Source organism: Mytilus californianus, unplaced genomic scaffold (genome assembly GCF_021869535.1).
Source record: "Mytilus californianus isolate M0D057914Y unplaced genomic scaffold, xbMytCali1.0.p SCAF_1, whole genome shotgun sequence".
Lineage (NCBI taxonomy): Eukaryota > Metazoa > Mollusca > Bivalvia > Mytilida > Mytilidae > Mytilus > Mytilus californianus.
The window spans coordinates 3,638,699-3,666,204 of NW_026262581.1; the positions used below are offsets into that span (position 1 = coordinate 3,638,699).

The 27,506-nt window shown below is 32.0% G+C and overlaps 1 protein-coding gene across 3 annotated transcripts in view; it reads left to right on the forward strand.

Moving 5' to 3' along the window:
- LOC127735183 (guanylate cyclase soluble subunit beta-2-like) overlaps positions 1-27,506 on the forward strand; it is a 109,997-nt gene that overhangs the window by 64,043 nt on the left and 18,448 nt on the right. For all 3 annotated transcript variants that reach the window (XM_052245466.1, XM_052245390.1, XM_052245327.1), the window contains exons 4-10: positions 4,708-4,891; positions 5,838-5,914; positions 12,281-12,742; positions 14,962-15,136; positions 24,458-24,603; positions 25,842-25,990; positions 26,616-26,762. In XM_052245466.1, coding sequence (XP_052101426.1) covers positions 4,708-4,891; positions 5,838-5,914; positions 12,281-12,742; positions 14,962-15,136; positions 24,458-24,603; positions 25,842-25,990; positions 26,616-26,762 — 1,340 coding nt within the window. The remainder of the gene's footprint in view (positions 1-4,707; positions 4,892-5,837; positions 5,915-12,280; positions 12,743-14,961; positions 15,137-24,457; positions 24,604-25,841; positions 25,991-26,615; positions 26,763-27,506) is intronic.

Here is a 27,506-nt window from a genome sequence, read left to right on the forward strand (position 1 = left end):
AGAAGTTTGTTTTCACTAGCGGCACTCGTCGTATTGATCACGACAAGTATCCGGCGATTAGTCTAATGTGTTGATAGGCAATAACAAGGAAAGGAGACCACCATTCTTGCTTTAACAATTGAAAACTATCCGTGTCAATCTGTCAATCACAATAATAACATATAAAACCAAACCAATTAATGATTATGTTTTTGTTCAATAATGGTCTACCTTTAGTTGGCTTCATTTGGTTATAATATGCTGTGGCTGACCTGCGTAACAGGTGTCCTCTTTTGTCGTAAATAAAAATGATTAATTAAAACATCGTAGAATAATCTTTTGTCCTCCAAACCCCAAAAATTAAACACTTGCTTTCTTGCTATCTTAATTTCCAAAATGTCGTGTGTTCTATTCTACATTCTTAATTTCCCTCGCTAAACAGTGACCCCAAACTTATTTGTAGACTAGGTCTACCAAATTTCTATTTTTCAACTTAACATAAATCTTTAGAAAAAACATGAACTAGTTTCAGGACTTGAAATAAAATCTTTGTGTAATTTTACCAATAATGTACGATTCCGCTCTTTTCCTTTTACTCTCTATATTTTTTGCATATGGAAAATTTACAAGTAAATTATTCAAACACTAAAATTCAGAGAAAACAAAATATGAAAATCATTGATCAGTTATGTGGTCCTTTAAATTACTGTCAGATATTTGGTTCTTATGGCATGATTCTAATATTTTCTATAGCATTACATGCCATGTAGCTGTAAGAATCCTTGAGCCACTAAGGAAAGAAAAAACAGGTTTGTTCATTTCAATGTGCCATTTATAGATAAAAGCTTTTAAGTAAGTTTTTTCTATAAGCATGTTTATGACGTAATTCAAGCTGGTAATGTAATATCATGATGTTAATGTGTCATGCTTTATGTTTCAAAATAAGAAATAAAATTATGTTAAAGCCTTTTTTGTTCATAAATAAATGACTTATGTCGATTATATGAAAAAAAAATTCCTTATTGCCTTCCTGTAGAACATTTAATGCTCTGGTCATATGTATTTTTTATGGTGCCCACTTGTCAAAAGAACACCAGTTTCCGTTCTTAAAAGAAATGTGTAGTCCAAAGTACTTATAATGAAAATGAACTTTTTTTTATAATTTACCAGTCAAAATCCAACAATTCAATATTCGAGTACCGGTTTATATTAAAGTAGATCGACATATTCAAATCTCGTTAACCGGTTTGGAAGAGACAAATCAAGGTTTTTAACAGAAACTTGAGGAATCTCATGAACTCCAAAAGGAGTGACACCGAGTACGTCGACAGAGTAAGCGTATCCAGCTATCCATACGTCAACCACCATGCGAATTGAAACTTAGTAAAAATATCACAATCGGGAATAGGACACAATCGGTGAAATAGCAGATCAGACAACTATTCTATTCTATAACAGCACTGTCACAAACTCTATAATATAACAGCACTGTCACAAACTCTATGCAATCAGTAAATTGTATTGTCAATGACTTCACCATTTACTGCTTTAAAACGTTAAACATATTCGAGGCATTGACCTCAAATAGGTTCTTGCATTTTTCCAAGTTAGTTATGGTCTAATATCATAGATATATAGGATCTTGCTGACGTAATCTTACAGCATGTAGAAGTTGATCCCACAAGTGCTCGCTCATATTTGTATAAGACCAAAATCTGGCCAGAAAAATGTTTGAATGCAGTGACTTTCGCACAATGTAGATATGATAAAGGAGTCTGTTTACTTGTATTATTTGGTTGTTTAAGGCCATGAAAAGGAACAACGATACATCTTCTTTCGTTGTTGTCAATATAGTGGTCTTCTATGCGACTGTCATACAAGTGAGGGGTTTAGCTAGCTATAAAAACATAATTTTCTACATGAGGAAATGCCTGTACTAAGTCAGGAATATGACAGTTGTTTTTCCCTTCGTTTGATGTGTTTGAGGTTTTGATTTTGCCATTTGATAAAGAACTTTCCGTTTTGAATTATCCTTGGAGTTCCGTTTTTTGTTATTTTACTTATTTCGTACAACTTCATCTTTTTGGAAATTCTGAAAAATACCGTTAGATCTCATCATGCAATATCAGACCCTAGAGGAAACCACATAAACGTGATTGAGTTTGGTTGATTTATGCAGCGGCTGTTCTTTATTGTATAAACTTACCATCAGAAGTGTAAATTTTTTACTTTGAGTAATAAACATCGTATTTTGGAACGCAAAATTTGGATAAACAAAACACTATCAAATCGTCTATCAATATTGTCTTTGCATGTTCACTACAACAGGGACATAATATATATGAGACAGGAATGTGTTATACATAGGCGCAGATATTGTTAGAAACGGGAAAAACTAAAAGGGATTTTTTGTTCTGTTTATATTGCTACGAAGTCTAGTTATGGAAGAATCATATTAATGAAAAGATTGTAATGAAAATAGAGACTTTGAATTATCTTGTCTGCATATCATTCTTTTAAAAAAAATTCCTTTTAATAGTTTATCATCCACCATTTTCTACATAAGGAAATGCCTGTACCAAGATAGGAATATAACAGTTGTTTTCCATTCGTTTGATGTGATTGAGCTTTTGAATTTGCCATTTGATAAGGGACTTTTTTCTTGGAGTTCGGTATTTTGTTATTTTATTTTTTATCCAGAAATTAATGTCACAAATAATAATGCAAATATGCCATGTGTTTTTTTCATTTTCTAAGTTAGAATAAAGAATTTACAATATTTGAAGCTGTAACAGTTATTTATAATCATACCATACACAGTATATTTCGTGAAAGTAATCAAATGTTAAGCTTATCATTGTGTCAGATTGGGGATTATTTAAAGCTAGAATAAATAAGGAATTCATAATAAGTAAACATTATTAATGCGATCGATGTCGTTAGGCAGTGTGTACTTCTTCCTTGAAATGGTAGAGTTGGGCTTTGATTTGTCTTATAATATTTTGATTTCCTGTGTCCTTTCAATGAACTTGTCTTTTAAATTGAGATTCCGTTTCTTGAAATTCAGACAAAAATTCATGTAATTACTATGTTAGGTTTTAATTAAAAACAGTTGTTTATCGTGAACACATTTCTGTTAATGTTTACTCTCATAATATCGTTTGAGGATGTACAAACATCGATAAACTCTCCAAAATTCCCAATAAAACCTGTTTTTTAATCTTCACTCGGAACAAACACGAGGATATTAATGGAAATAATACTCGCTAGACAATTTACAATGATAAGTCTTTAAGGCAATAATATAGCGTTAAGTTTTATTTAAACACTTGCATAAGTTCATAAAATTGAAAAATGCTATGTAAGTTATTGACTTATATCATAACTATTAGGATGTGGCTGATGTATTAGACGAAAATTTGGCCAGGAAAATGTTTGAAAACTGTGGCGTTCGCACAATGAAGTTGTGATAAAGGAGTATATGCACTGGTATTATTTTGTTGTTTAAGGTCAAGAACAGGAACAACGATACATATTATTTCGTACAACTTCATCAATATAACAATGATACATAAAAGCTAAACTTTATCATCGACAACATTTATTGAGTTATGTGGATTGATATTTGAACAGACAGTCGGTATTTCAATGGGTACAAATTGTCCCCCTACTGGCCAACTAGTGTTTTACTCTTATAAGGAAGAAATTATAAATAACCTTCTCAAAATAAGAAAGAATAAGCATCTTACAACAAAGTCATACAAGTGAGAGGTTTAGCGCTACAAAACCAGGTTCAATCCACCATTTTCTACATAAGAAAATGCCTGTACAAAGTCAGGAATATGACAGTTGTTGTCCATTTGTTTGATGTGTTTGTGCTTTTGATTTTGCCATTTGATTAGGGGCTTGACGTTTTGAATTTTCTTCGGAGTTCAGTATTTTTGTGATTTACCTTTTTTTCAGATGTATTGGTGATGTCCGATCACTCAATACCCCACAATGGAGTCAAGGCTTGCATCTCATATATCCCAGTAAACTTTATCTTTTCTCAATACTGACACAGTTGGACGACGTCAAACTAGAATATATGACAAACGTGATGATTTCAACTTTCCAATCGTCAAGTTCCAATTTCTCAGCAGTAACAAACCATCCTCGCCATCATCTGCCGTATACGTATCTCAAGTAATACGTTACGAACGTTTATTCTATTATATTTAACAGGGGTTTGCTCCTGAAACAAAAACTACTCTAAAACAGTTATGAGGAAAACGACTGAAATCGACACTACATAAGTTTAAGTTTAAGAGTCACTATCACAAAGATTGGTTGACCGATACAGTGTGCCTGTCTCTAAACTCACCAGCGAAATTTTTGTTGCAGTCTTAGATCATTTGAAACCAGAATGGTCATCAGATCTGTAAAATTATCAACCGTGTCCTTTTCACCGATTGTAAAATTTAAACAGAGTGAGAATTCGCATGGCGGGTGATACATGCATAGTAGTAACAACATTACGGTACCAATGTTATTGCACCAGATGCAGAAGACGCTGGCCTTGCAACGCATCGTGTTTCGCTCCTTTTGGGGTTCTTGCGATTCCCGCAGTTTTTGATTTTTTACCTGGATTTATATCTTCCTTATAAATGTATGAGATTTAAACATCGGAAAACTTCATTTTCCTCTAATTTATTGCTGGGTTCGACGTTCTATTATTATTATTTTCAGGTTTGCCTTTAGCTGATGTGTTAGAGGTATTCGGGGAATATTTCCTTACGTACTGTATGCGACATGGGTATGATAAAATGCTGAGGACACTTGGAGGAGATTTCATATCATTCGTTCAAAATCTGGACTCACTTCATGCATTGTTGTCTATGACTTACAAAAATATATCAGCACCATCTTTCAGGTTAGTTTATTTTCTTAAAGGGGCATTAGCTACGAGATTTAAAAAAAATCAAAATATCACTTGCAAGTGAATAATTCGACCTCATTGAATCCGTATTCATGTGACCTTCAATTTAACCCCTCAGCTAGAGATGGGTTACGCATGAATTAGGCGTGTTCAGTTATTAAAAGGAAAAGAATGTCAACATTAAAAGTGAAACAAGGGTTAGCCATTTGATTGACTGATTCGATCGACAAAAACTCATTCTTATACGGGTAAAAACGATGATTAACATATATCTTAACCTATAATATGAAATCAAACAGACCTAGAAAAATCCAATTGCACGAGTTTGCTATATATTTATATCTATATTTATGTTTATATCGGGTTATATGACCGTCGGCTGTCTTCGGAGGAGGTCACCGTGATGGTTAATTGGATGGCGTCTAGACTAAAATACACACGAAATGCTGATACATATTATCGAGCCCATGCATTGTAAATTGTTTATTTCAGACTTTTTATAATTAAGATATACGTTTTAGTATGTTATAAATCAAATATGAGAATTTGAGTCAAATCGGTGAACATGAAACAGCTAATGCTCCTTCAACTATCTAAATTTTTATTCTAAATCAATTTTAGTGATATTTTGAGTATGTCAGCTGGAAAACAAAAAATATAAATGAAAGTTTATACCATTATTTACGAAGAAATGGAGCTACAACAAAAGAAGATGAACTTTAACGATCATAAACATAGTGGCGGGTAGATGTCTCATTGGCGACCATCCAAATCTCCTTATTTTTATTTTTTTTTCATATTTCTCCATTGATATGACATGATAAGTGACGTTAAAACGATTGCATATATAATTGTAGTGTTAGAATAGCGTGACCCAACTGTAAACATGGGAAAAAAGTATTGTTGATTGTACTTGACATTATTTAAACTACTTTTTAAGGTGTGAAAGAGAAACTGATGGTTCTGTTACGCTTCACTACTACACGATAAGGCCAGGACTATATCCTATTGTCTTAGGTAAGTTATTTTAACACTACACATTCAGATCCGGGTCATTGTAGTACTGTATAGTATCATTATCATATGTAAGTTACTCCAATATTGCAGAATAAATCTATGTTCCTATTACACAATCCGACCAAGTCCGTCTCCTATTTTTAGCGTCGTTCATTAAACCATCCCACAAGGAATATAGCCTACTTTACTAAAATAATACACTTTACTACCTAGTCCGAGATTGATCTGGCATACTGTTTAGGGAAGAACTGGTTCCATTCCATTTTCACTGACGTACTTTTGCATTCATTAAGATATTGGGATCATTTCCTCATATAAAATAGAACCAAATGATCTAATCTATGCAAAACAGATTAACATGCAATATGATTAATTAAATTTGCATACTACTGAAACCATGGATAATGAGGCAAAACATGTCAATATATGCCAGTCATCGGGTCATATGCATACACTTAATCAAATTCGATCACAATTCTATGTGCAGTGGATTAAAACACACAGTCAAGTGAAAGCCTTTGTTCAATGTTTATGGATGAACATGTAGCCAATAAAGGTGGAATGAGAGAAATAAAGCTTTTATTTGTTCTAAACACTACCACACAAACTGACATTATCAAGATGCTTGATTTCTTGATTGACAACAAATTTGTTACGTTTGGAAGACGTGTTTTTCAACAGACTGTTGGAATTCCAATGGGAACCAATTGTGCCCCTCTTCTTGCCGACTTGTTTCTTTATTATTATGAGGCTGATTTCATACAGGAACTTCTTAGGAAGAAAGATAAGAAGTTAGCAATATCCTTTAACTTTACGTTCCGCTATATAGATGATGTTCTCTCACTAAATAATACAAAATTTGGTGACTATGTTGAACGCATCTATCCCATCGAACTAGAGATAAAGGATACTACAGATACAGTTAAGTCTGTCTCATATCTTGACTTACATCTAGAAATTGACAATGAGGGTCGGTTGAAAACAAAACTTTACGACAAAAGAGATGATTTCATCTTCCCAATTGTGAACTTTCCATTTCCATGTAGCAACATTCCAGCAGCGCCTGCATACGGAGTATATATCTCCCAATAGATACGATATTCACGGGCTTGTATTTCCTATCATGATTTCCTTGATAGAGGATTGCTGCACACAAGGAAGCTATAAAACCAAGAGTTCCAAATGGTGAAGTTGAAATCATCCCTTCGTAAATTTTACGGACGTCATCACGAGTTGGTTGACCGTTATGGAATAACCGTTTCACAGATGATATCGGATATGTTCCTTATGTTGTAACTACAATACCCTTCCCTTTTCACGAATGTGACCTACCGAATTAGACTATTTACCGGATTTGTAATAACATAAGCAACACGACAGGTGCCACATGTGGAGCAGGATCTGCTTACCCTTCCGGAGTACCTGAGATCACCCCCAGTTTTTGGTGGGGTTCGTGTTGCTTAGTCTTTAGTTTTCTATGTTGTGTCATGTGTACTATTATTTGTCTGTTTGTCTTTTTATTTTTGGCTATGGCGTTGTCAGTTTGTTTTCGATCTATGAGTTTGACTGTCCCTCTGGTATCTTTCGTCCCTCTTTTAGCACTGGGAGCTTAGTAAGAAACAATCAATTAAGGTAGTACAATACAAAGATTGTTTGAGCCCCAATCAGACAACTTTAAACTGATGTAATTTCTTTCCTCTAGCTCTAAAGTTCATAAATGAGGAACCAAAAGAAAGAAGAAAGATTAATCTTTTAAATGGGGATAATTTAATTATTACATAACTATAACATAATTGATTATTATGTAATTAGTTGCTAGATTCTGATGTCCACATTTGAATGAAATTAGCTTCTTTGTTATTCATAGCATCCCAAAATTTTTGTTTTGATAGATTCTTGTGTAACACAGTTTGACCTCCAAAACCGTGTCCCAGATTTTTCCTATTGTATTTCATTCTCTCATAACCCTTCAATTAATTTTGCAACCTTATTTCATAAGAAATCACTCAATTTAATTGGGTATAAAATTTGTTCTAGTGATGTTTTGGGGAATCTAAGACACGGTTTTGAAGATAACTGGTCAAGAAACAACATGTGGTAAAATCAGACATATAGGGACAGCCGTCTAGGAGTTAATTTCAATTAAAACTACATTTTCATGACAAAAATGTATGTTTCACAATTGAAGAAATAAGGATTTTCCTATTTAAACCTCATTAACTTCAATATCATCCACATATCTACCATGGGGATACTTCAGGATTGGACTTTAATCATAAATCAATTAGGGTTTGACCAGTAAGAAAGTATTCAATTTCAGCAATTCTAAATATATAAAAAAAAATGCACATCCTATGCATCAAAAACCAGATCTGGCGGGAGAAGTTATATCATTATTGACCTTGCTGTAAGACAGTTGCTACTGATATGGTCAAAACTCCGCCCACCTTGATAAACATCAACCATTGATGATCTCAAAAGTTTAATTACACATTGCATTTGTTTTTTTTCAATATGGATTTTTTATTCAATTAGTACATGTAACAATATATTTTTGTTTTTAACACTTTCCCAAAACGTAAGTTATGCATGTGTACATAAAATCATCAGTTGGTTATTTAAGATGATTCCTAAGGGGGATTTCTAGAATTATAATTGTATACAATAAAAATATGTAGTTTTGCACAAAGTAGAAGTTTCTTTCTTTTTTTTTTTTGGTAGTTTTGAAAACGAAATATTTAATTTGTGTTTACTTTTATAAGAATTCATATTTATACATTCTCCTCAAGAAAATCTGAAATAACCATCAGCATTAACATTAGCAACATTCATTGTTGTACAATTATAATTGTTTAATATTTGTACATTTATATTTGATTCCCTCTATAGCTCCAAATTATATTTTTTTTTTCTGCTGGCAGCTCCAATATAGAAATGTATTTTTATTTGAATTTCTTTATCTACTTTTTTCTATAAACCCCGAATTCAACCTCTTTTCTATGACTGTTATTTTTATAGCTGGTCAGTGGTCATAAAACTATCAAATGATTCTATTGATTAACCACTAAGTACTGCCCACATGTTCTTATTTGTATCAGACACGTGCATTTGTTTATAAAACTAATTATCATCAAAACTCATTAATAGTGCAAGATATGGAAACTTATTTTTCTTCTGAGGTTTTGTAATATTAAAAAGTAACAAAAACATCTGAAAATGAAATTTTGATAAAATGTAGTTGCTTTTGTATTGTGCTACCTTAATCACAATGATACAATCAGTACATGTCTATTCCCTTTATAATGGGTACACGTTGATTATACAATCACATTTCATTTCATTTTAGTCGCATTAGAGTAAGCAATAACTATAAGTCCCACTTTTCGTTTCTCTTGAAATTATTTGTTTTGCTTAAAACTTTGCTTTAAATGTTAATTAGTTTGAGAAAGCTTTAGTTATCAAAAGTTAAATCAGAATCTGAAATAAAAAAGGATGAAGACGAACCAAAGATTCGAAAAACCCAACTTAGTAATGATAAAATAAAATAGAAAACCAGTAGGCAACATGATTAAATCGGCGTTTCTTTCGTCTGATTAAACAAAAATACAGCGACATTAAAAAAAAATTATGTGTGATACTTACACATTAACATTGAAACTGTGCGACCATATTTTTACCTAAGTATTATTGTTCTTAGCCTAATAATCATAATCTTGTATATATACTTCAAGCGTGTAGTAAGTCTGTCATTATCAAATTGTGTAATTATATAAAAACTGCATAGAATAAAAGATCTCATATAGTTTCAAGAATGTACATTGTCAAAGTATTTTACTTTTTGTTCTCTGATGTGTATCCATGTTTTATGTTGTGTGTGTAATATATAATGTTCATTTTGCAATAGCATGTTTCTGCTTTCGCAATAAGATTTAGAAACACACCATTTTTTTCTGAAAATTACCTTAAGATCTCATCATGCTATATCAGACCCTAGAGGAAACCATATAAACGAAAGAATCTTTTTTCTTAAAAGATTGTAATAAAATCTTTAAGGTAGATGGGGTGTCTAAATTACAATCCATAGAATTTTTTAATAATTTGCCAAAATGTAGTTTATATCATGCTTTTTTAAAAAAAATAATAAAAAGAATGGGTCACGGGGCTTATTTTCACGCTACAGGTTGTGCAAAATTGACAGATTTTGTATAGATTATGCATGGAAAACCCAATTTTCTGCCATAAAACGAAAACTACACCATAGAATTTTGAGATAAAATATGAGAAGATAGCTCAAATATTATGCTTTAAGATAAGAAAAAGAAAAAATGGGGTCACCGGACCCGTTTTCATGCTACATAATAAAATAGGGAAATTCCTAACACATTCTATTGTAAAAATAACTTTATCTGAATTATCTGCCCTTACATTTGAGTTGCCTCCCCTTATGTGGCAAAGTTGGAAAAAATTGAATAAAACAAAAGTTTTCTGTTTTTTTGTAAAATACAACCATAAATATGATAAAACATGTCATTTTCTGTATTGAAATGAAAATTCTTACACATGAATTACCTACTACTCTCAAAATTTGCACATTTTCTTAATGATTTAGACCGATTGTTTTATGGTATTTCAAAATCCAAGATGGAGGAAGACACCCTATCTACCTTAAATGGTTTTACACTAGTAATTTTTGGGACTCTTTATAGCTTGCTGTTCGGTGTGAGCAAAGGCTCCGTGTTGAAGACTGTACTTTGACCTATAATGGTTTACTTTTATAAATTTTGACTTGGATGGTGAGTTGTCTCATTGGCACTCATACCACATCTTCTTATATCTCTTTAAGTTATCTTGTCTGCATTTCATTCTTTAAAAAAATTATCAATCAGTTTTATAGTGTATCAAGAGATTGATGTCCCAATTAATAATGCAAAATTGCCATGTTTTGTTTCTTCTTCCAATTTACAATATCGACTTTACAATATTTGAAGCTTTACCAGTTGATTATAGTCATGCCATAAACGATATATTTTGTGCATGTAATCAAATGTTAAGCTTTGTAATATGCGAGATTGGGGATTATATAAAGCTAGAAAAAATAACGAATTTATGTAAGTTGACATGATTAATGCGATCGATGTCATTAGGCTGTGTGGACTCCTTCCTTGAAATGGTACAGTTGGACTCTGATTAGTCTCAGAATATTTTTATGTCCTTTCCATGAACTTATCTTTTAAATTAAGATACTGTTTCTAGAAATTGAAAATAAATACGTTAAATTATGCTTTAAGGTTTTCATTGAAACAGTTCGTTTATAGTGTGAACACATTTCTGTAAATATTTACTCTCATTATATTTTCTGAGAACGTACATGCATCGATAAAACATTCCAAAATTCCCAATAAAACCTTTTTTCTAATCTTAATTCGAAACAGACACGAGGATATTAATAGAAATTATACTCGCTAGACATTTTACAATGATAAGTGTTTAAGGCATGCATATAGCGTTAAATTTCATTTAAACACGTGCATATGTTCATACTATAAATTTTCACTTCTTCGTACTATGAACATCAAAATTATTTATTTCGTTAAAATATTTCCTTTCTCTATTTGAACTATACACGTATACCTAACAACAAAATTATTTTCATTTACCCTTGTTGAAAGTAATTGCAAATGGCTGTTATTTTTGTTCAAGCATATTGTTTTGTTGATGTGGTTCATAAGTGTTTTCGTTTCTCGTTTTTTTATATAGATTAGACCGTTGGTTTTCCTGTTTGAATGGTTTTACACTATCTGTTGGGGCCCTTTATAGCTTGCTGTTCGATGTGAGCCAATGCTCCGTGTTAAAGACCATACTTTTCCCTATAATGGTTTACTTTTACAAATTTTGACTTGGATGGTGAGTTGTCTCATTGGCACTCATACCACATCTTCTTATATCTATATAACAATGAGAAATGCTATGTTATCCCAAGCTGTCTCAATAGAAACAAAATATGCACTGGGTGATTGCGGTTTGAACTAAATCGACAATAACCAATACGAAACGCAAACATGTGTTTTTAGTAAATCAGCCAATCGTATTCAAATTTGAAAATTATGATTTTTACATTGCATTGATAAATATATGTACGATGTTATGTAAGTTCCACACACATCTGAAAAAACTCTTCTTTTTTTTTTGTTTGCTTTAACGGTCGACTTATACAATGTAATATTAGCATATTATAGGAACATTGTTTATTAATAGAAAAACCAAAGGGTATGGGGTACCCATCCAAGACAAAATCAGTACATGTATCGCAAAAAATTATTAGTATGAGCTTAATTAATGTATATTTCAATTAAATTCTCATTATAGGATTAGTAAAAGCTGTCGCCCGAGATTTGTATCACCAGGCTGCCTCGGTTAAGTTTCTGAGTAAATCACAACATATTATTGAAGGAGGAAAAACTCAAGAACATGTGATATTTAAAGTACAATTAGTGGATGTCAAAGACCAAAAAAAGCAATTATCAGTTCGAAATTTGGAAGTTTTCAAACCAGCAGTTCGGGAAGGATTCCAGATTAGTGCTGATCAATTTTGTCATGCTTTTCCATATCATATCATTTTTAATGAACGTCTAGAAATTCAACAGTGCGGACGAATGATTCAAAGAGTGTTGAACTGTCCAATTTGTGTTGGAATGAAAATGTCAGAATTATTTGACATTATACATCCAATAATGAAGTTCACAATAGAAAATATCCGAACTTTTATAAATTCTGTATTTATGCTAGGAGTGCGTATCCGTAAAAATGGACATAGATTCACATTAAAAGGTAGTAGTTCTAAGGTATATTATATTGTGTTCAAGAATCATGTGTGCTTGGATAACATGTTTCATGTTCTGCATAGGGGGAGTATTTAATTATATCTTAAAAGTATAGGTCAACTGGTATCATTGCTTGTCTTTGAGCAAAAACACTCCTTTTTTTTTAATTGTACACTAAATGTTGTAGAGGCAAATATGGCTTCCGTGCATACTATATATTTGTTCTAAAATAAATTTCACTATGTACTTGGAAATCAAAACAAATAAAAATTTTAGAGTAAAAAACAAAAACGTCCTAGAAGAATAACTTCATCTTGTACGCTGGAGTAACCTTCATCGGATACGCTGGAATGACCTTCGTCAAGTACGCTAGAATCACCTACATTGGGTACGCTAGAATGACTTCTATCGATTACGCTGCATCTATCTCCCTCGGGTACGCTGGAAAAAACCTTCTTTGGATACAAGAGACTAACCTTCATCGGTCATGTTCTTGACAAAACATATAAAACCTTTGAAAGTATAAAAACAAGAGAGCCTAAGAAACAGCAAACAATTGTCTACGGTCAACTCTCCGAGGGTATCAGCGGCTCAGTGGTCGGTGCTTGATTTTATAAAATACCCTTATTAAATTCTTCATTGGAAAATTAAGAATTTTTTAAGAAACTGGGGTTCAAACTCTCTGAGGCAAAATAGACCTTAGAAAAATTTGACTATTTGTTTTTGGTCCCTTATGGTCAGATATATAGCTTAACATAATCTCTGTTTTAATATATCCCTGGCTTTCAATTGTTTAGGTTTAATCGTTCCTGATGAAGGTACATCCAGAAAAGCACTTCGGACTCATGAATTTTATAAAGCGTTGCTTTCATTTAATAAAACTGGGTCGATACAACTGCTTGGAGACTGGAAGTTCCCAAGTGTATTATCAGCTCAGTAGTCATTGCTACAGTACTGACATGATTTTACAGCGTATATATGTTTTTAGATTCGCTGTTAAAATTTAAGAAGTTATTAAGAAACTAGGGTTCCAACTCACTCAAGCAAAGTTGACCTACGATAAATTTAGCTATTCTTTTTCCATTTTTTTTTTGTCATATTGAAGGCCGTACTTTGACCTATAATGGTTTACTTTTACAAATTGTGACTTGGATTGAGAGTTGTCTCATTGGCACTCATACCACATCTTCTTATATCTATATAGCTCTCCACCTGTCTTCTCATTTATATATCCATGGCTTTCAATTCTTTAGGTATGGGCGTTCGTCATGAAGTAAATCCAGAAAGGCACTTCCTCCACACACATTTTATAAGATGATATTTTCATTTACTAGCACTTGGTCGATATCATTATCGGTGGCCTGTTAGTTTCTGGGGTGTGATTAGATCATTAATCAGTGTTTCGGTACTGACATGATTTTAGAACATACATTTTTTTAAATTACATGTAGTGTGTATATTTGACTTCCCTGTTCAACTGTCCTACTCCTGTCATTCATAAGTATTTCACTTTGAAATAAAAAAGTGAAATAACAAAAATACCGAACTCCAAGGAAAATTCAAGACGGAAAGTCCCTTATCAAATGGCAAAATCAAAAACTCAAATGAATGGAAAACAACTGTCATATTCCTGACTTGGTACATTTGTAATTTACGTCACAAAATGCAAGATTAGTCTCTTGTAAAACGAAATTTAGCTGTTAATGAAATTTAAACTTGTATACAGTGTCGTTGTTTTAGCAGTGTCCTTTAAAGCCTGAGTTTTAGACAAGACTAAACAAAATACCCATTTCAATAAAATAAGATATGGTTTATATTCCAATGAAACAGCCCCAAGGATGATAGAAATTAAAAAGAGACGTAGAAGTCAACAAACAGTTTTGACACAGTACACAAGTGACAGAAGTTCCTAAATTGATTAGTCCTAATGTTCAAACTCGTCTGAGATATAGCTGATGTGAAACTTCGACACATTTTTCATTATAACGTCAAAACGAGATGGCTTGCAGTGTTGATTTCTATATTATGTACATTTCAAAGTGGCGTTAGGGAAATACAACTGATGTCTGTTAACTAGTCTAATATATTGTTAATGCTAACCTTTGCACGGATTTACTGACAAAAGTATTGAGCTGAACCAGACTCGAAGGACAATTCCTTAACTTGTTTGCTTCAAAAACATTTTTTTCAATGCAAGTATATTCATGATTAATTTATTCATTTAAGGGCAGATGATATGGTTAGAAGATATAAAACATATGATATTTATCAGTTCTCCGAGAATTTCAAGCCTAACAGAGTTAATGGAAATGAATGTATTCTTGTCGGACATACCTCTTTATGACGTCACACGAGAATTAGTATTGCTGAATCAACAGAGAATTGCAGAAATCGACGTTGCGTAAGTATTTCTATTCAATAATCAAAACATTTAATCCGACCTATAGTTGATTTTGCTGTTGATCAGTAACAAAAGCATGTGATGATTAAATTTGACCACGACGTAAACTGAATCACCAATTTTCTGTCAGAAGATTAAATCAGCAAAACATCCCTGGCACAAACATTTTTTGACACAGGAAAAATTAAGTCGCAGATTGGAAAAGAGACTTGATAGCCATGAGTAATATAAAGTAAAATAACAAAAATACCGAACTCCAAGGAAAATTCAAATCGAAAAGTCCCTTATCAAATGGCAAAATCAGAAGCTCAAACACATCAAACGAATGGAAAACAACTGTCATATTCCTGACTTGGTATAGGCATTTCCATATGTAGAATATGGTGGATTAAACCTAGTTTTATAGCTACCTAAACTCTCGCATTAAAATTCCATTATATTATATTATATGATATCTTCATTTACTATCTAGATTAAAGGTACCATCCACAATAATACCGAAAAGGCTTTTTTTTATGTAAATTTACGAGGAAATTATTTTAAAGATAAAGTATATCTTTCTGATGAGTTTGAAAACAAGCAGTTTTTCGACTTTTTTCTATATGGTAATGTTTTGTTTGGTTAAATCATAAAGAAGTTCTTTTTTTACACTAGAATACAAGATATAATTATTCAATGTACCCACCTTTATATTAAAAAATTCCAAAACACACAAAAAGTCACCTTCCACCACTAACATTTGTACGTAATTTTACCGATCAGAATAAAATTTTTTTACAAATCAAGTTATACTCCCATTTTGAATAGATGTGGTGTTACCCCTTGTCAGACAGCCCAAAAAATTTAAATGTCGCATTCAAACGCTTACAGAAAAGAATAGTTTAGGCTCTTGTACTTCAACACAGATTTTGTCATCTTCGAAAAGAATACAGTGAAAGTCTCTAGTAAAACTTAACAATCTTTAACCGTACATTTAGATGCCAGTCAGAATGCATTAGAGCAATCGAATGCAACTTATAACCATTTAATGACCAATTCGACGAATGTCACTAGTGCATCAAGAACTGTTACTAGTTCATTTTTGGAGATTCTATGTTAAATCCCCTATTTTATGACTCGTCTAAACTAGAGCCTGTTGTTTCTGGCGGCGTCGGTGGCGTCAACAATTGTCAAAGTTTATGTTTAGGTGATTTAAAATATCTACATTGGAAAAATAATGATATCTGGTAGGCAATAGTATTAGCATTGGTAAATCTCATTTCCATGGCGATGATTTTGCCCTGTCCTCTCAGTCATATTTCATTGATATTGAAACATTAGTAAACGTAGTTTGCGTGTTAAAGTTTGCGATATGGTCAGGTTAAGAGGAATTACTAACGGTAGGCCAATGATATTTGGTAGGCAGTTGTATAAGCATTTTGCAAAAGTCATCTTCATGGATATTGGTTTACTCGCCCCCTCAGCGATGATCATTTGAATTTAAAACTTTTGCATAGGTTGTTAAGTTTAAATTTCAACGTTTGCATTATACTACTACAATCTTTGTTATTCAGAACTGACTTAAGAGATATAGACATAGATAAACTTCTGTTACCTTTATAATCACGATTGTTAGAATTCTGTAAAGGCTTAACATATCTCTGTAACAGTTAAATAATGGTGTTCATTTTGTTAATACGTACAGAAATAGCTAAATAATAGAGTTGTGAAGACTGATTACCAAACAAATGACATTTTCATTTATTAATACGAAAATGAGATAAATACATTCAAATTATATTTGTTTGTACATGTATGTTACAATATTTCTGCACTCTTGATAGGTAATTTTATATCTCAACATGCTCGCTAAAGCTTGCCTCCACTTTCTTGAGTAGAGCAATTTCGAAGACTTCTTGCTGCAGAAGTAGGGTATAATTCATATCATGATATCATAAGAATTCATTAACAAGAATATGCCAGTTATTTTTCTATATTCTGTTTTGTTGTTCCGTATTACAGAAATATGCAGATTATCTGGTATGATTAACAATTTTGCAATACTCTAATTCATTTGTCCCGATTGATAAAGTTTTGGTTTTTTTTTCTGCTTCAACTGTCTTTCCAATTTAGAACTAATAAATTGTTGCCGACAATGTTTTATGAGATATCAATGAATGGTTGTCCGGAAATCTATATGATATCATATGAATTCATTATCAATGTCTTTGAGCGTTATCTTGGAAATGTCATTATTTTTCATTGTATTGTTATTGAGGTAAAAGGAATTAACTTTAATCAAAGCGTTATTAAGTGGATAGTAAATAGTCTGTATACTAAGAACATTCAATTCAAAGGAATACAGTCCAATGAAGTATTATACAATATGTGATACGGAAATCGGGGACAGGAAGTCCGCGAGTTGATATTCCTTAACATGTCACCTGACAGCAAAAGGCTGAAGCAACACATACAGATCATTTGTGTTCTTACTTCATCATCCGCACCGTCGTTCGTGTATTCTGCACCATACCTTGTTAATTCATACATCTTGAAAACGGGTTTGCAAAATTCAAACACACTTGCACTTTTTTTTCTACAGGACCTGAAACATGACTTTCTTGTGTTTCAAACACCAAAATGTGGACCCACACGTAACCTTTGGTTGTTGGCAATACTCTTTAAGTGAATAAAGAATTAAATTAAAATTAAATTACTCTTTATTTGTCGTGGAAGACTACACACGTCTTTTCTAAAAAATACACACATTGATAATTTCTGTTAGTTTAATAAACAATTTAAAAGCTAAATTAACCCACGTGTCAAACATTGATCAGTGTTAATTGATTCTGTTGGTTCCATTGTCGAGTTGGTCATTATTGTTACTCCTGTCAGACCATGTAATACAGTAAAATGAAATAGGTTATTTCTAAACCTGATATCCCTAATGTTCATGAAGTCAAACATGTTTATTACTGCATATGAAATGTTTGCCAATCATTATAGCACAAGAATAGGAAATTCTAAAAATGTTTTTTTTTTTTTCGATAATTGTTGATTTTGTATTAATTATACCACAATTATATTTATTTTTTTAAATAATGCGTTGAACATCTCTTTTGAAATCAGAAAATTGATGATGATGATGATGATGATGATGATGATGATGATGATGAATTTCACTGTGAAAAACTAAAGTGTAACATAACATGATCAGATTCCCGATCCGGAAATAAAACGGTTACTTTCTTTGTTTGTAATACAATGGTCAATTATGCATAAAGATTAAGTATAAAAGAGCTGAAGTAGATTTGTATACAACGGTAGTACTTGTTTGAATTATGATGAAAACAACTAAAACATCATTTGTTTCCATACAATACGAAAAAGCTAACAAATTAAATCATGTTTTAATGTATCGTGTGTCTTTTACAATAACAGTAGGTCCGAGGACACAGTTATCGTCCTTTGATTTTCGTTGTCTACAAATATAGTCCCTAGTGTTGACAGTGTTTAACTTTCAAATTTATTTCTTTATATTTTACGCATGAAATATTAAGTAGGGGGATCAAAGTACATATTAAAAAAAATTTTATGTAAAGTAGTGATTTGGTCCAGTTAGAAAAGGTAAAAAATTAGTATGTCTGAAGCTGTCAAACTGCTATTTATAAACCCCCTTAACATAAAATTGTCCATATTTTGAGTTAGAGCTGGTAGACTTTTCTATAATTTTGATATCATTTGTTTTAAACGTAGTACACTACACTGTAGAAATCTTTTTGAGATAGAGCAGGTGCGATTATTTTAATTTTAATTTATTGTCTAAAAGGAATATACGAAATAACTGTGTTCTCGGGCCAGTAGTCCTTTGAAAGTAGGCTTTGATATTTCTCCACTCAAGAAAGTGGGTACAAGCTTTAGCGAGCATGTTGAGATATGATATTACCTATCGGGAGTGCAGACATATTGTAACATACATGTACATATACAAATAGAATCGGAATGCGTTTATTTCATTTGTTTTAAGTCTTTCAAGTATAAAACTCCTGAACGTATAGGACAATAATGTCGGTGTTGCATATGATAATTAACGTGACACCGTCATGACCGTGCCGAATGAGCTAATAATCACGGTATTTGAAATTTCTGGTGTTTTGTTGGATAAGATTAAACTTTGGTCTAAAGTTTTTATGAAATAAAACAGCGAAAATCGTTGGGAGAAATACAATGAAAGAGTTGAGGGGACTTCGGCGTTATTTTATCGAGGAGCTATAATATATTGAAACGCTGCCTCCCTGGTGCTAGAGTCGGCCACCAGAGAACACAGGGTCACAAAGAAAAAGAGAGTAAAAGGTTCTATAAAGTGTAAGGTTCGACGTCCACTGTTTACCGTCGGACCAAAACACGTTACAGAAAGGGAAATCGTATATTTGTAGTTATATATATATTCTCAGTTGTTAAATAAAATATCTGAATAAAATAAAGTTTCATATTTTATTAATATCAAAAATAATCCACGACGGAGAGAATAGGTCTGGCAGGCTCTGTCACTGGTCTGTTCGGGTCCCCGGTAATGGTTGGTCTTACAGTATACAAACAAACTTTTGATAATAACCAGCTAATAATATATAATTCAACAGTTAAGTAACCCGGTGGTCCCTTATTTGGACTCTTTCAATAATCCCAATTTAAGGATATTATCACAATTTCACAGTATTCAACATCGACTTATCATCATAAAACATCTAAAACAAATATTAAATACAGAAAGCAACAATTTTACTCCCGTCACTAACAACCTTACTTAGGACTGTCAATAACCACCTTAGCACCGTCCTCCACAACTTCATTTATTGCTATCACTAACAACAATAGCACCCTTACCGACAATATTATTTAGTCTCGTCATTCATAAAATAATTCCTATCGCTATATTGACGCTAACAAACTTAATCACTGTCAATGGCAATATTAATTAACACCACCACCCACAACTTTAGCACCGTCACCGGCAACCTTAGCACCGTCACCGACAACCATAATTATTTAGCACCGTCACCCACAACCTTAGCACCGTCACCGACAACATTAGCACCGTCACCGGCAACCTGATTTTGCACCGGCACCGACAACCTTAAATAAAAACAAAATTAAATATTATTATATACCGTATTTACTAACTTTCAACGCTTGATTATAATTATCAGACATCTCTATTTGAATTTGCCGCTTTCTAACTTTTCCAACCCAACAATCTGTCGGTTCTGTTGTTGCTTTTTTTTTTTTATACTTCCGACTGACCAATGGCAGAGCTTGTTACATATTGTTTACCCATCGGCAACCATGGCTCACACAAGGGAAATTCCCGTAATGTTCAGGGGGTATCATTTGTAAACATGGATTGATCTTCATCAATAAAGATGGGTTTTGATTTTAAATACATTAGTAGATCATTAGAAGAGTTTTATTTGAGTTTATATTCTAATAAGGTAACTACCGCGAAAATATGGAATCAGTACGTGAAATAAAACTTCTTAACAAACTAAGTTAAACATACACAAATCTGTCGTATCATTGAAACAACCGCCAAAATAACAAATTATAAGTCTGACATTAATTGCAACATTAGACATCTCACTAACATCTATCATTTATCCTCAATAATTTCCAGAAACTATACAGACATAGATTTACTATAAAAAGGGGGAAAGGCCGGCATTACAATATATGTGTGATTTCTGTCAAGAGTATGTGTTACAGTACTGTATGAAAATAAAGAGATGGGTTATGATTGCCAATGAGACAACTATTCACCAGAATTAAAATGACGTTGATATAAGCAATTATGTGTCTGTCATTGTACGACCTTCAACAATGAGGAAAAAAACCTATACCGTTTAGCCAGCTATAAAAAGCCTTGGCATGACAAAATATGGAACAAACTAATGACGTAATTTATAAAAATGCAATTAACGAAAAACAAATATGACAGACATGAACCACCGACAACCATTGAATTACAGGCTCATGACTTAGTATGTATTACAGGCTCCTGACTAAGTATGTAATATATTTTAGTTAATTACCGTGGCCTTTACAACCACCTATTATTTTTCCATTTAAAAGAAGGACATAATTTGCAGCCTATTTTCTTTGGAGCATTCACCACTGGAGAACAGCAATTGCCTTTGATATAAAAAGGATAATGACATACGTCTGTTACTGATATTCATGGCATTAAAGCCGTTAGTGCAAGTATAGTAGGCTGAAAAGTACATGTTTTGTGACCATTTACTACTTTAGGTAGCAATTTATTGCAGTCATATCGAGTTAATATTGTTCTTTTTTTTTAGATAATGACAGATTTTATTTAAAACGATTGCTTTTAAAGGAATTGCTTTAGTAGAATTTCACTAATAGTAAAGTAATTGCATCAGTCTTATGTAATAATGGAGAAAATCTTTCAATAACCTTTCAAATAAAATTGAAATAAACAGTTTTGGGAAAAAACATTGAATCAGATACGGCACCATTTTTTATTCGTTAAAGTGCACTTCTTAAAGAAAATGCACTGATTACTATACCATCATCTTAATGACATGTGTTAGATAGAAATTTGTTTCCATGACATTAATTCTTATAAAATCAAAAAATACATTAAACTATACACCTTCGCCATTAAAGCTCAGTGAGCAATATTACAGTCATAATCCTGAAAAGAATACAAAAATTTAAAAGATGTATTAATCTCTCGGTTGTAAAATTGGAAAAGAGGTGTGCTCCTGAAGACAATTTGATTTAATACTGCAAACTTACGTATTACTTTTGAATTTTGCACCGAAGGGCATCCGTGATAAATGAGAGAATTTATTGAAAAAGGTATGCATGATACTATTCCGGATAGAATTTTGGTTTAGTTATGAATGTTCTTCTTATTCCTTTTCATAATAAATACTCAAATTTGCCACACTAATATCACAATTAAAGAAATCCATATATATCTTGCTACAGGTCTTGATCGTGTGAATACAATGTATAAAATATGGGGTTTCAGCTACTGGTGTTATTTTTTTGGATTGTTTGTAGAGTGCATTATCTTGCACATATAAATGTATGACATAAAAAAAAGAAATGAAAATATTTTACACTTAATAAATTTCGTACGTCCGACGCCTTTCTGGATTTATCTTCATCAGGAATGCTCAAATAAAACCATTGAGAACCTACAAGTACATAGAAACGATTGGAGCTATAAAAATTGAAAAAAAAATGAAAATTTTTGATAAAATCGAAACTAACAAAAATGACCATAATTCTTTTATTTTGAAGAATCTAGCTAAATAACTTGTCAGTTTGTTTTAAATCTATGTATACTTTATAAAAATGCAAAAAAAAACCTCATTTTGACCCTGGTACCTCCATTAGCATGAAAATCTCATGGCTAGTCACATATGAGACCAAGACAGACCTAAAAAATAACCAAATTCATCTATTATGATCAACTTTATCTGAGGATGTTGGAACCTTAGTTTTTAATAATTTCTTAACTTATCAACGAGGAAGTTTTAGAAAAGTAGGTTATAAATAAAGGTAAGGTTTTATTTGAGGAAATGATCATGTAGCCAGCTACTTTATTTCAAATCTTAAGACCAAATTTGTTTGTGTTCGATTTATCTACCTTGAATACCAAAAGAAAACGGTGGGATCCATAAACAAGCGCTAGTTGTATCTTTATCAACAAACCACACATTTTACGTTTTAAAACTTAACCTGTATTACTGATGTTGATTTTGCACAGTTCTATCTTGTTACGTCAACAACAAACATATGCAACCAACTGTCAAATATTGTCTCTTTAAACAAAACAAAAATATTGGATACAAATCAAATACTTACTATTATAATAATGGACAAACTGAAAACATGTGTTCGTTAAGGGAGCTACCATTTGATTTTTATGGGGGGTGCTAGGATGAAATTTGAAAAAAAAGAGGCAGGACAGGAGTTTTGAGTAAAAAAAAAAGGCAGGATAAGATTATTTGAAAAAAAAGGCAGGATGACAATTTATGTAAATAAATAGTCAGGATAAACTAAAAAAAAAAGGCAGGACCGAATAGAGGGAAAAATAAAAAGGCAGGACAAAATTTTTCATCCTAGCCCCCCCCTAAAAATCAAATGGTAGCTCCCTAAAGCCTCGTCACTCTTCCCTTTGATCCATTTCAGCGGTATGCTTCTATAGTTACTAAACGCATATATTTATTTTGTCGATAAATCTAGAAAATATATGCAGTTTCATCAATTCCACAGTACCATTTAAGGTACTGATAATTACAATTATCAGACATCTCGACCTATCGATGAGAATAATTTGAATTCATATGAAATTAGCTGATTTTAATGCGGATAAACTCATGAAGTAACATGTCATTTTTGGAATGGGATTGTCTTACTAATCACACTATAATTTGGAAAACCCAGAAAAAGACAATCTTTACAAAATGATTATGTTCACAAATTGTATAGAAATGTGTTTCTTCGTAATCCTTGTATAAGTTAAATTCTATTATCTTTATTTCTGTCCACTTTCAAAATCACGCGACGGGCTTATATTTATTATTGTTGATTAACAAGAATTATCCTTACTATTTATTCCATAGTGAATACGGATTTTTATGTCAAACGTTTTTCTCGATAATAAAAGTAATCTTCTAAATCCTAGTCATATATAAATACTATTTAAGTTAATGAATGACGACTTTGATTAATAGAAATGGTTGAGTTTTATTAATGAACGTATAAGCTTTTCTCAAAGATAACACAGAAAGTGCAATTTTCTACCATTATTAATGTTGTTTTATGACCTGCTTGTCACGTAATCTGAATAGTATTGCAGGGAAATCTAGATCTCACTTTATTTGTATGGTATAAAGCTTTACATGTACAATTTGACATCATTTCTTTTTTATAGGACAGTTATGTGTCAAATTAAAACGAAAAATCTTATTAGTCAGTTTGGATGTGTCTTCTACATTTGTAAAAAAAAAAATTGTGAAAGGAAAATCGTCAAGTAAATTTGGAGCTTGAAATATGGTATAGACATAAATTATAAAAATACGAAGATGTGATATAATTGCCAATGAGACAACTCTCCACCAGAGACCAATGCCATAGAAGTTCAGTCTTGTTTATGTCTTAAAGAATTGTTTTTGTTGTTAACCATAAGTTCCATCAATTTCACATGTAGAGCTTGACTTTGTTTGTTGTGTATCTGTTTACATCAACAGCAAATTGGTGTAATTGTTACATATAAAGATTATTTTAGTGCTTTATATTGATATTTAGAAAACAACTTGACGAGACTACAGCAAAACTAAAACTGACTTCAAAAGCACTCGAAAACGAACAGAAGAAAACAGAGGAACTACTATCACAAATGTTACCAAAGAAGATTGCAGATGATTTAAAAAATGGTAGACAAGTAAAAGCAGGTACAGCTTGATCTAATAAGTAACATACAACTACCATGAGCAAACTAAATGATACAAAGGTCTATCCAGATTGAGTATATAAGAGTTTTATCGGTCTAGAAATTAGAGTGTTTACAAGATGACTTTGCCATTTCATTTATATCTGAAAACACATACATGTAATATCTACGCATAATTACATTACATGTATGTTTCATTATAATACGTTATTTTGAATGGCTAACAGCAATCTCTCGTCATTTTGAAATTAACCTTCATGATGAAACGAGCTTCCACAATAAAGTGCAGAGGTAGATAAAAGAAAAACTTGATAGAAATCGTGTTTTCATGATCCTAGCAAAAAAATGTAATTATAAGTATCGAATGCTTCTTTTAGTAATTTAATTGGGTTGTAAAAGCGTTGACCGTGCGCACATTTTGAGAATGAAGCGCTTCCGCGTTTCATACAAAATGTACTTCGGTCAACGCTTTTACACCCTTAGGCTATCAAATTTACAAAAAGAAGCATTCAATTCTTAAATAAACACTTAAAATACGATTCGCCATTAGCACATGAAACACCAGGCCACAAATCTGTATATCAGTTGGCATTATAAGTACGACTACCCCGAAAAAAATCACCAAAATTGAAAGGCAACGTGTTTTATTGAAACCTAACATCGTCATTTGAACAGTGGTGGATAGTTGTCTCATTGGTAATTGTACCACATCTACCTATTTCGATATTGTGTAAAATTCGTAAAAGTATACTCTTATTATCTTGAGACATGTGAACAATTGCTGTGTTTCATAACTAGTTTCATAACTGTAGAAAGACTTATCTAACAATCATTAAAATATTAAGGTACTTAGCTTTTCTTTATAAAACAAAAATGTGTGAAAGCATTCTCAAGTTGCCGCGTTTGTGGCGATATGTGCTCGGATAAACTGATAGACAAAGTTTAATGACTTTTGTTATAATATGTCAATTTTCAACGCAACGCACGTTTAAAACAGGTTTAAATTAAGAAAAAAAAGAAGAAAAAGGCTACATGCTCTCCCCCACAAAATCTTATACCTAACGATACTTCTGTACTTGTAAATTATTTTTTCTCTCGTTTAAATGGACAAACAAGGGTCTAAGATTAAAACAATGTGGTTTCTATTGATTACACTTTTTTCTATGCTTTGGATCGATTGCAATTGCATAAGGAACAAATATATTACCTGATATGTTAATGTTTAAAATTGTTTTTCAGAAAAGTTTGAAACTGCCACTATCCTTTTTACTGATATTGTGACGTTTACAAATATTGCATCAGCATGTCCTCCGATGGATATTGTGAATCTTCTAAATGAATTATATAACAGATTTGACCAGAAGACCAATGACTATGAAGTCTACAAGGTAATTGTTTTATTACGACATTGGTCTGTAACACTGATAAAATTTAGTGAGTAACATCTTCTCGACTCATTATGTTTTTGAGTCGGTATTCTTTGAACTGGTCTGTCTTAATCTTATATTCACATGTTTGTCTCGATAAAATTTCATCTGGTTTTATTTTAAGAAATTTCCTGTGTTGTAGAATTTTCAGAACTAATCTTATTGGTTAAAATAAGATAATAGATGTATTTACTGTTTGTAAGATATGTCTTTCGTAACATGTTTTTTTTCAGAAAAAAAAAGACCCATTCAAAATTTTTTATAAGGAATATCCAGTTCGTGGCAATGTTGGTTGACTATCAGTTCCCGATGATACCATTCTCCTAGTAGGCGTGGCATTGGGATTGGCATGAATTAAATAATATTTATATAAGTTGTCCTTAAATTTTCAGTTAATAAAATCATATTGTTATGTTACAACTAAGGCTAAATATAACTTCCACAGCCAAAGTTGACCTCATACAGTTTTTGGTTGCTCCGTTCAGGACATTTTGATCTGATGTTATTTGATGAAGGTTATTCTAGAAACACGTGTTGTGCCCACGGAAAGTAATTATACGTGTTTGTTTGTAAACGCTCATTGTAGGTTGAGACGATTGGTGATGCTTACATGGTGGTAAGTGGTGTTCCTACCAAAACTGACAAACATGCGCAACCAGTTGCAGACTTTGCTATGGAAATAGTGGAGGAAGCATCTAAAGTCCGTTCGCCTATTACTGGGAAGCCAATACAGGTAGTTACATATATCAAATAGTGTGTTGTACAAGTATTTGAAACATTACACGCTTATTTGATTGCCTTTTATGCTTTTTTATTGTTTTATAATATCCTAACTTGTATAAGACCAGACAAAACAAAAAGCTGGGAGCAAATAAATACACTGATGATCTACTACATTATTGATTGTGTTAAGTTAAGTTTGATTAGATGTCTTTGCTCTCAGCTTTTTGTTTTGTCTAGTCTTATAAAAATTATGATATGATAAAACATTAAAAAAGCACAATAGTCTAAACACAAAAATATTTTTAAAACGTTATTAAAATGTTATGTCATGAAAATATCGCCATAAAGGTTTGAAAAATATAAAAGTGTGTGGTGGAAAAATATCGCAAAAACGTTTTCTAATATATTTCCGAAAATATTGCATAACATAATTAAAATATTGTTAAGATATACCACGATAATGTGAAAGTCGATGGCGTATAAAACATTTAGCTAATCTTTGAAATTCCACAAATATTTCTCAAAATATTTTCAAAATGTTCCAAAAACATCATGAACATCAAATAACGCCATAAAAATGTTTTGGATATTTTTTTTATAAGTTCCTGCAAAATGTTTCAAAAAGTTAAAGAAGATGTTTTTGGTTGATATCTATATCATATTCTAATAAAACTTTCTGTACTTTAAATTCAGTTTCCAGCTTTTTAATATATTACACATCATAAGTTCAATAGATACACAGTGATGAATTCTG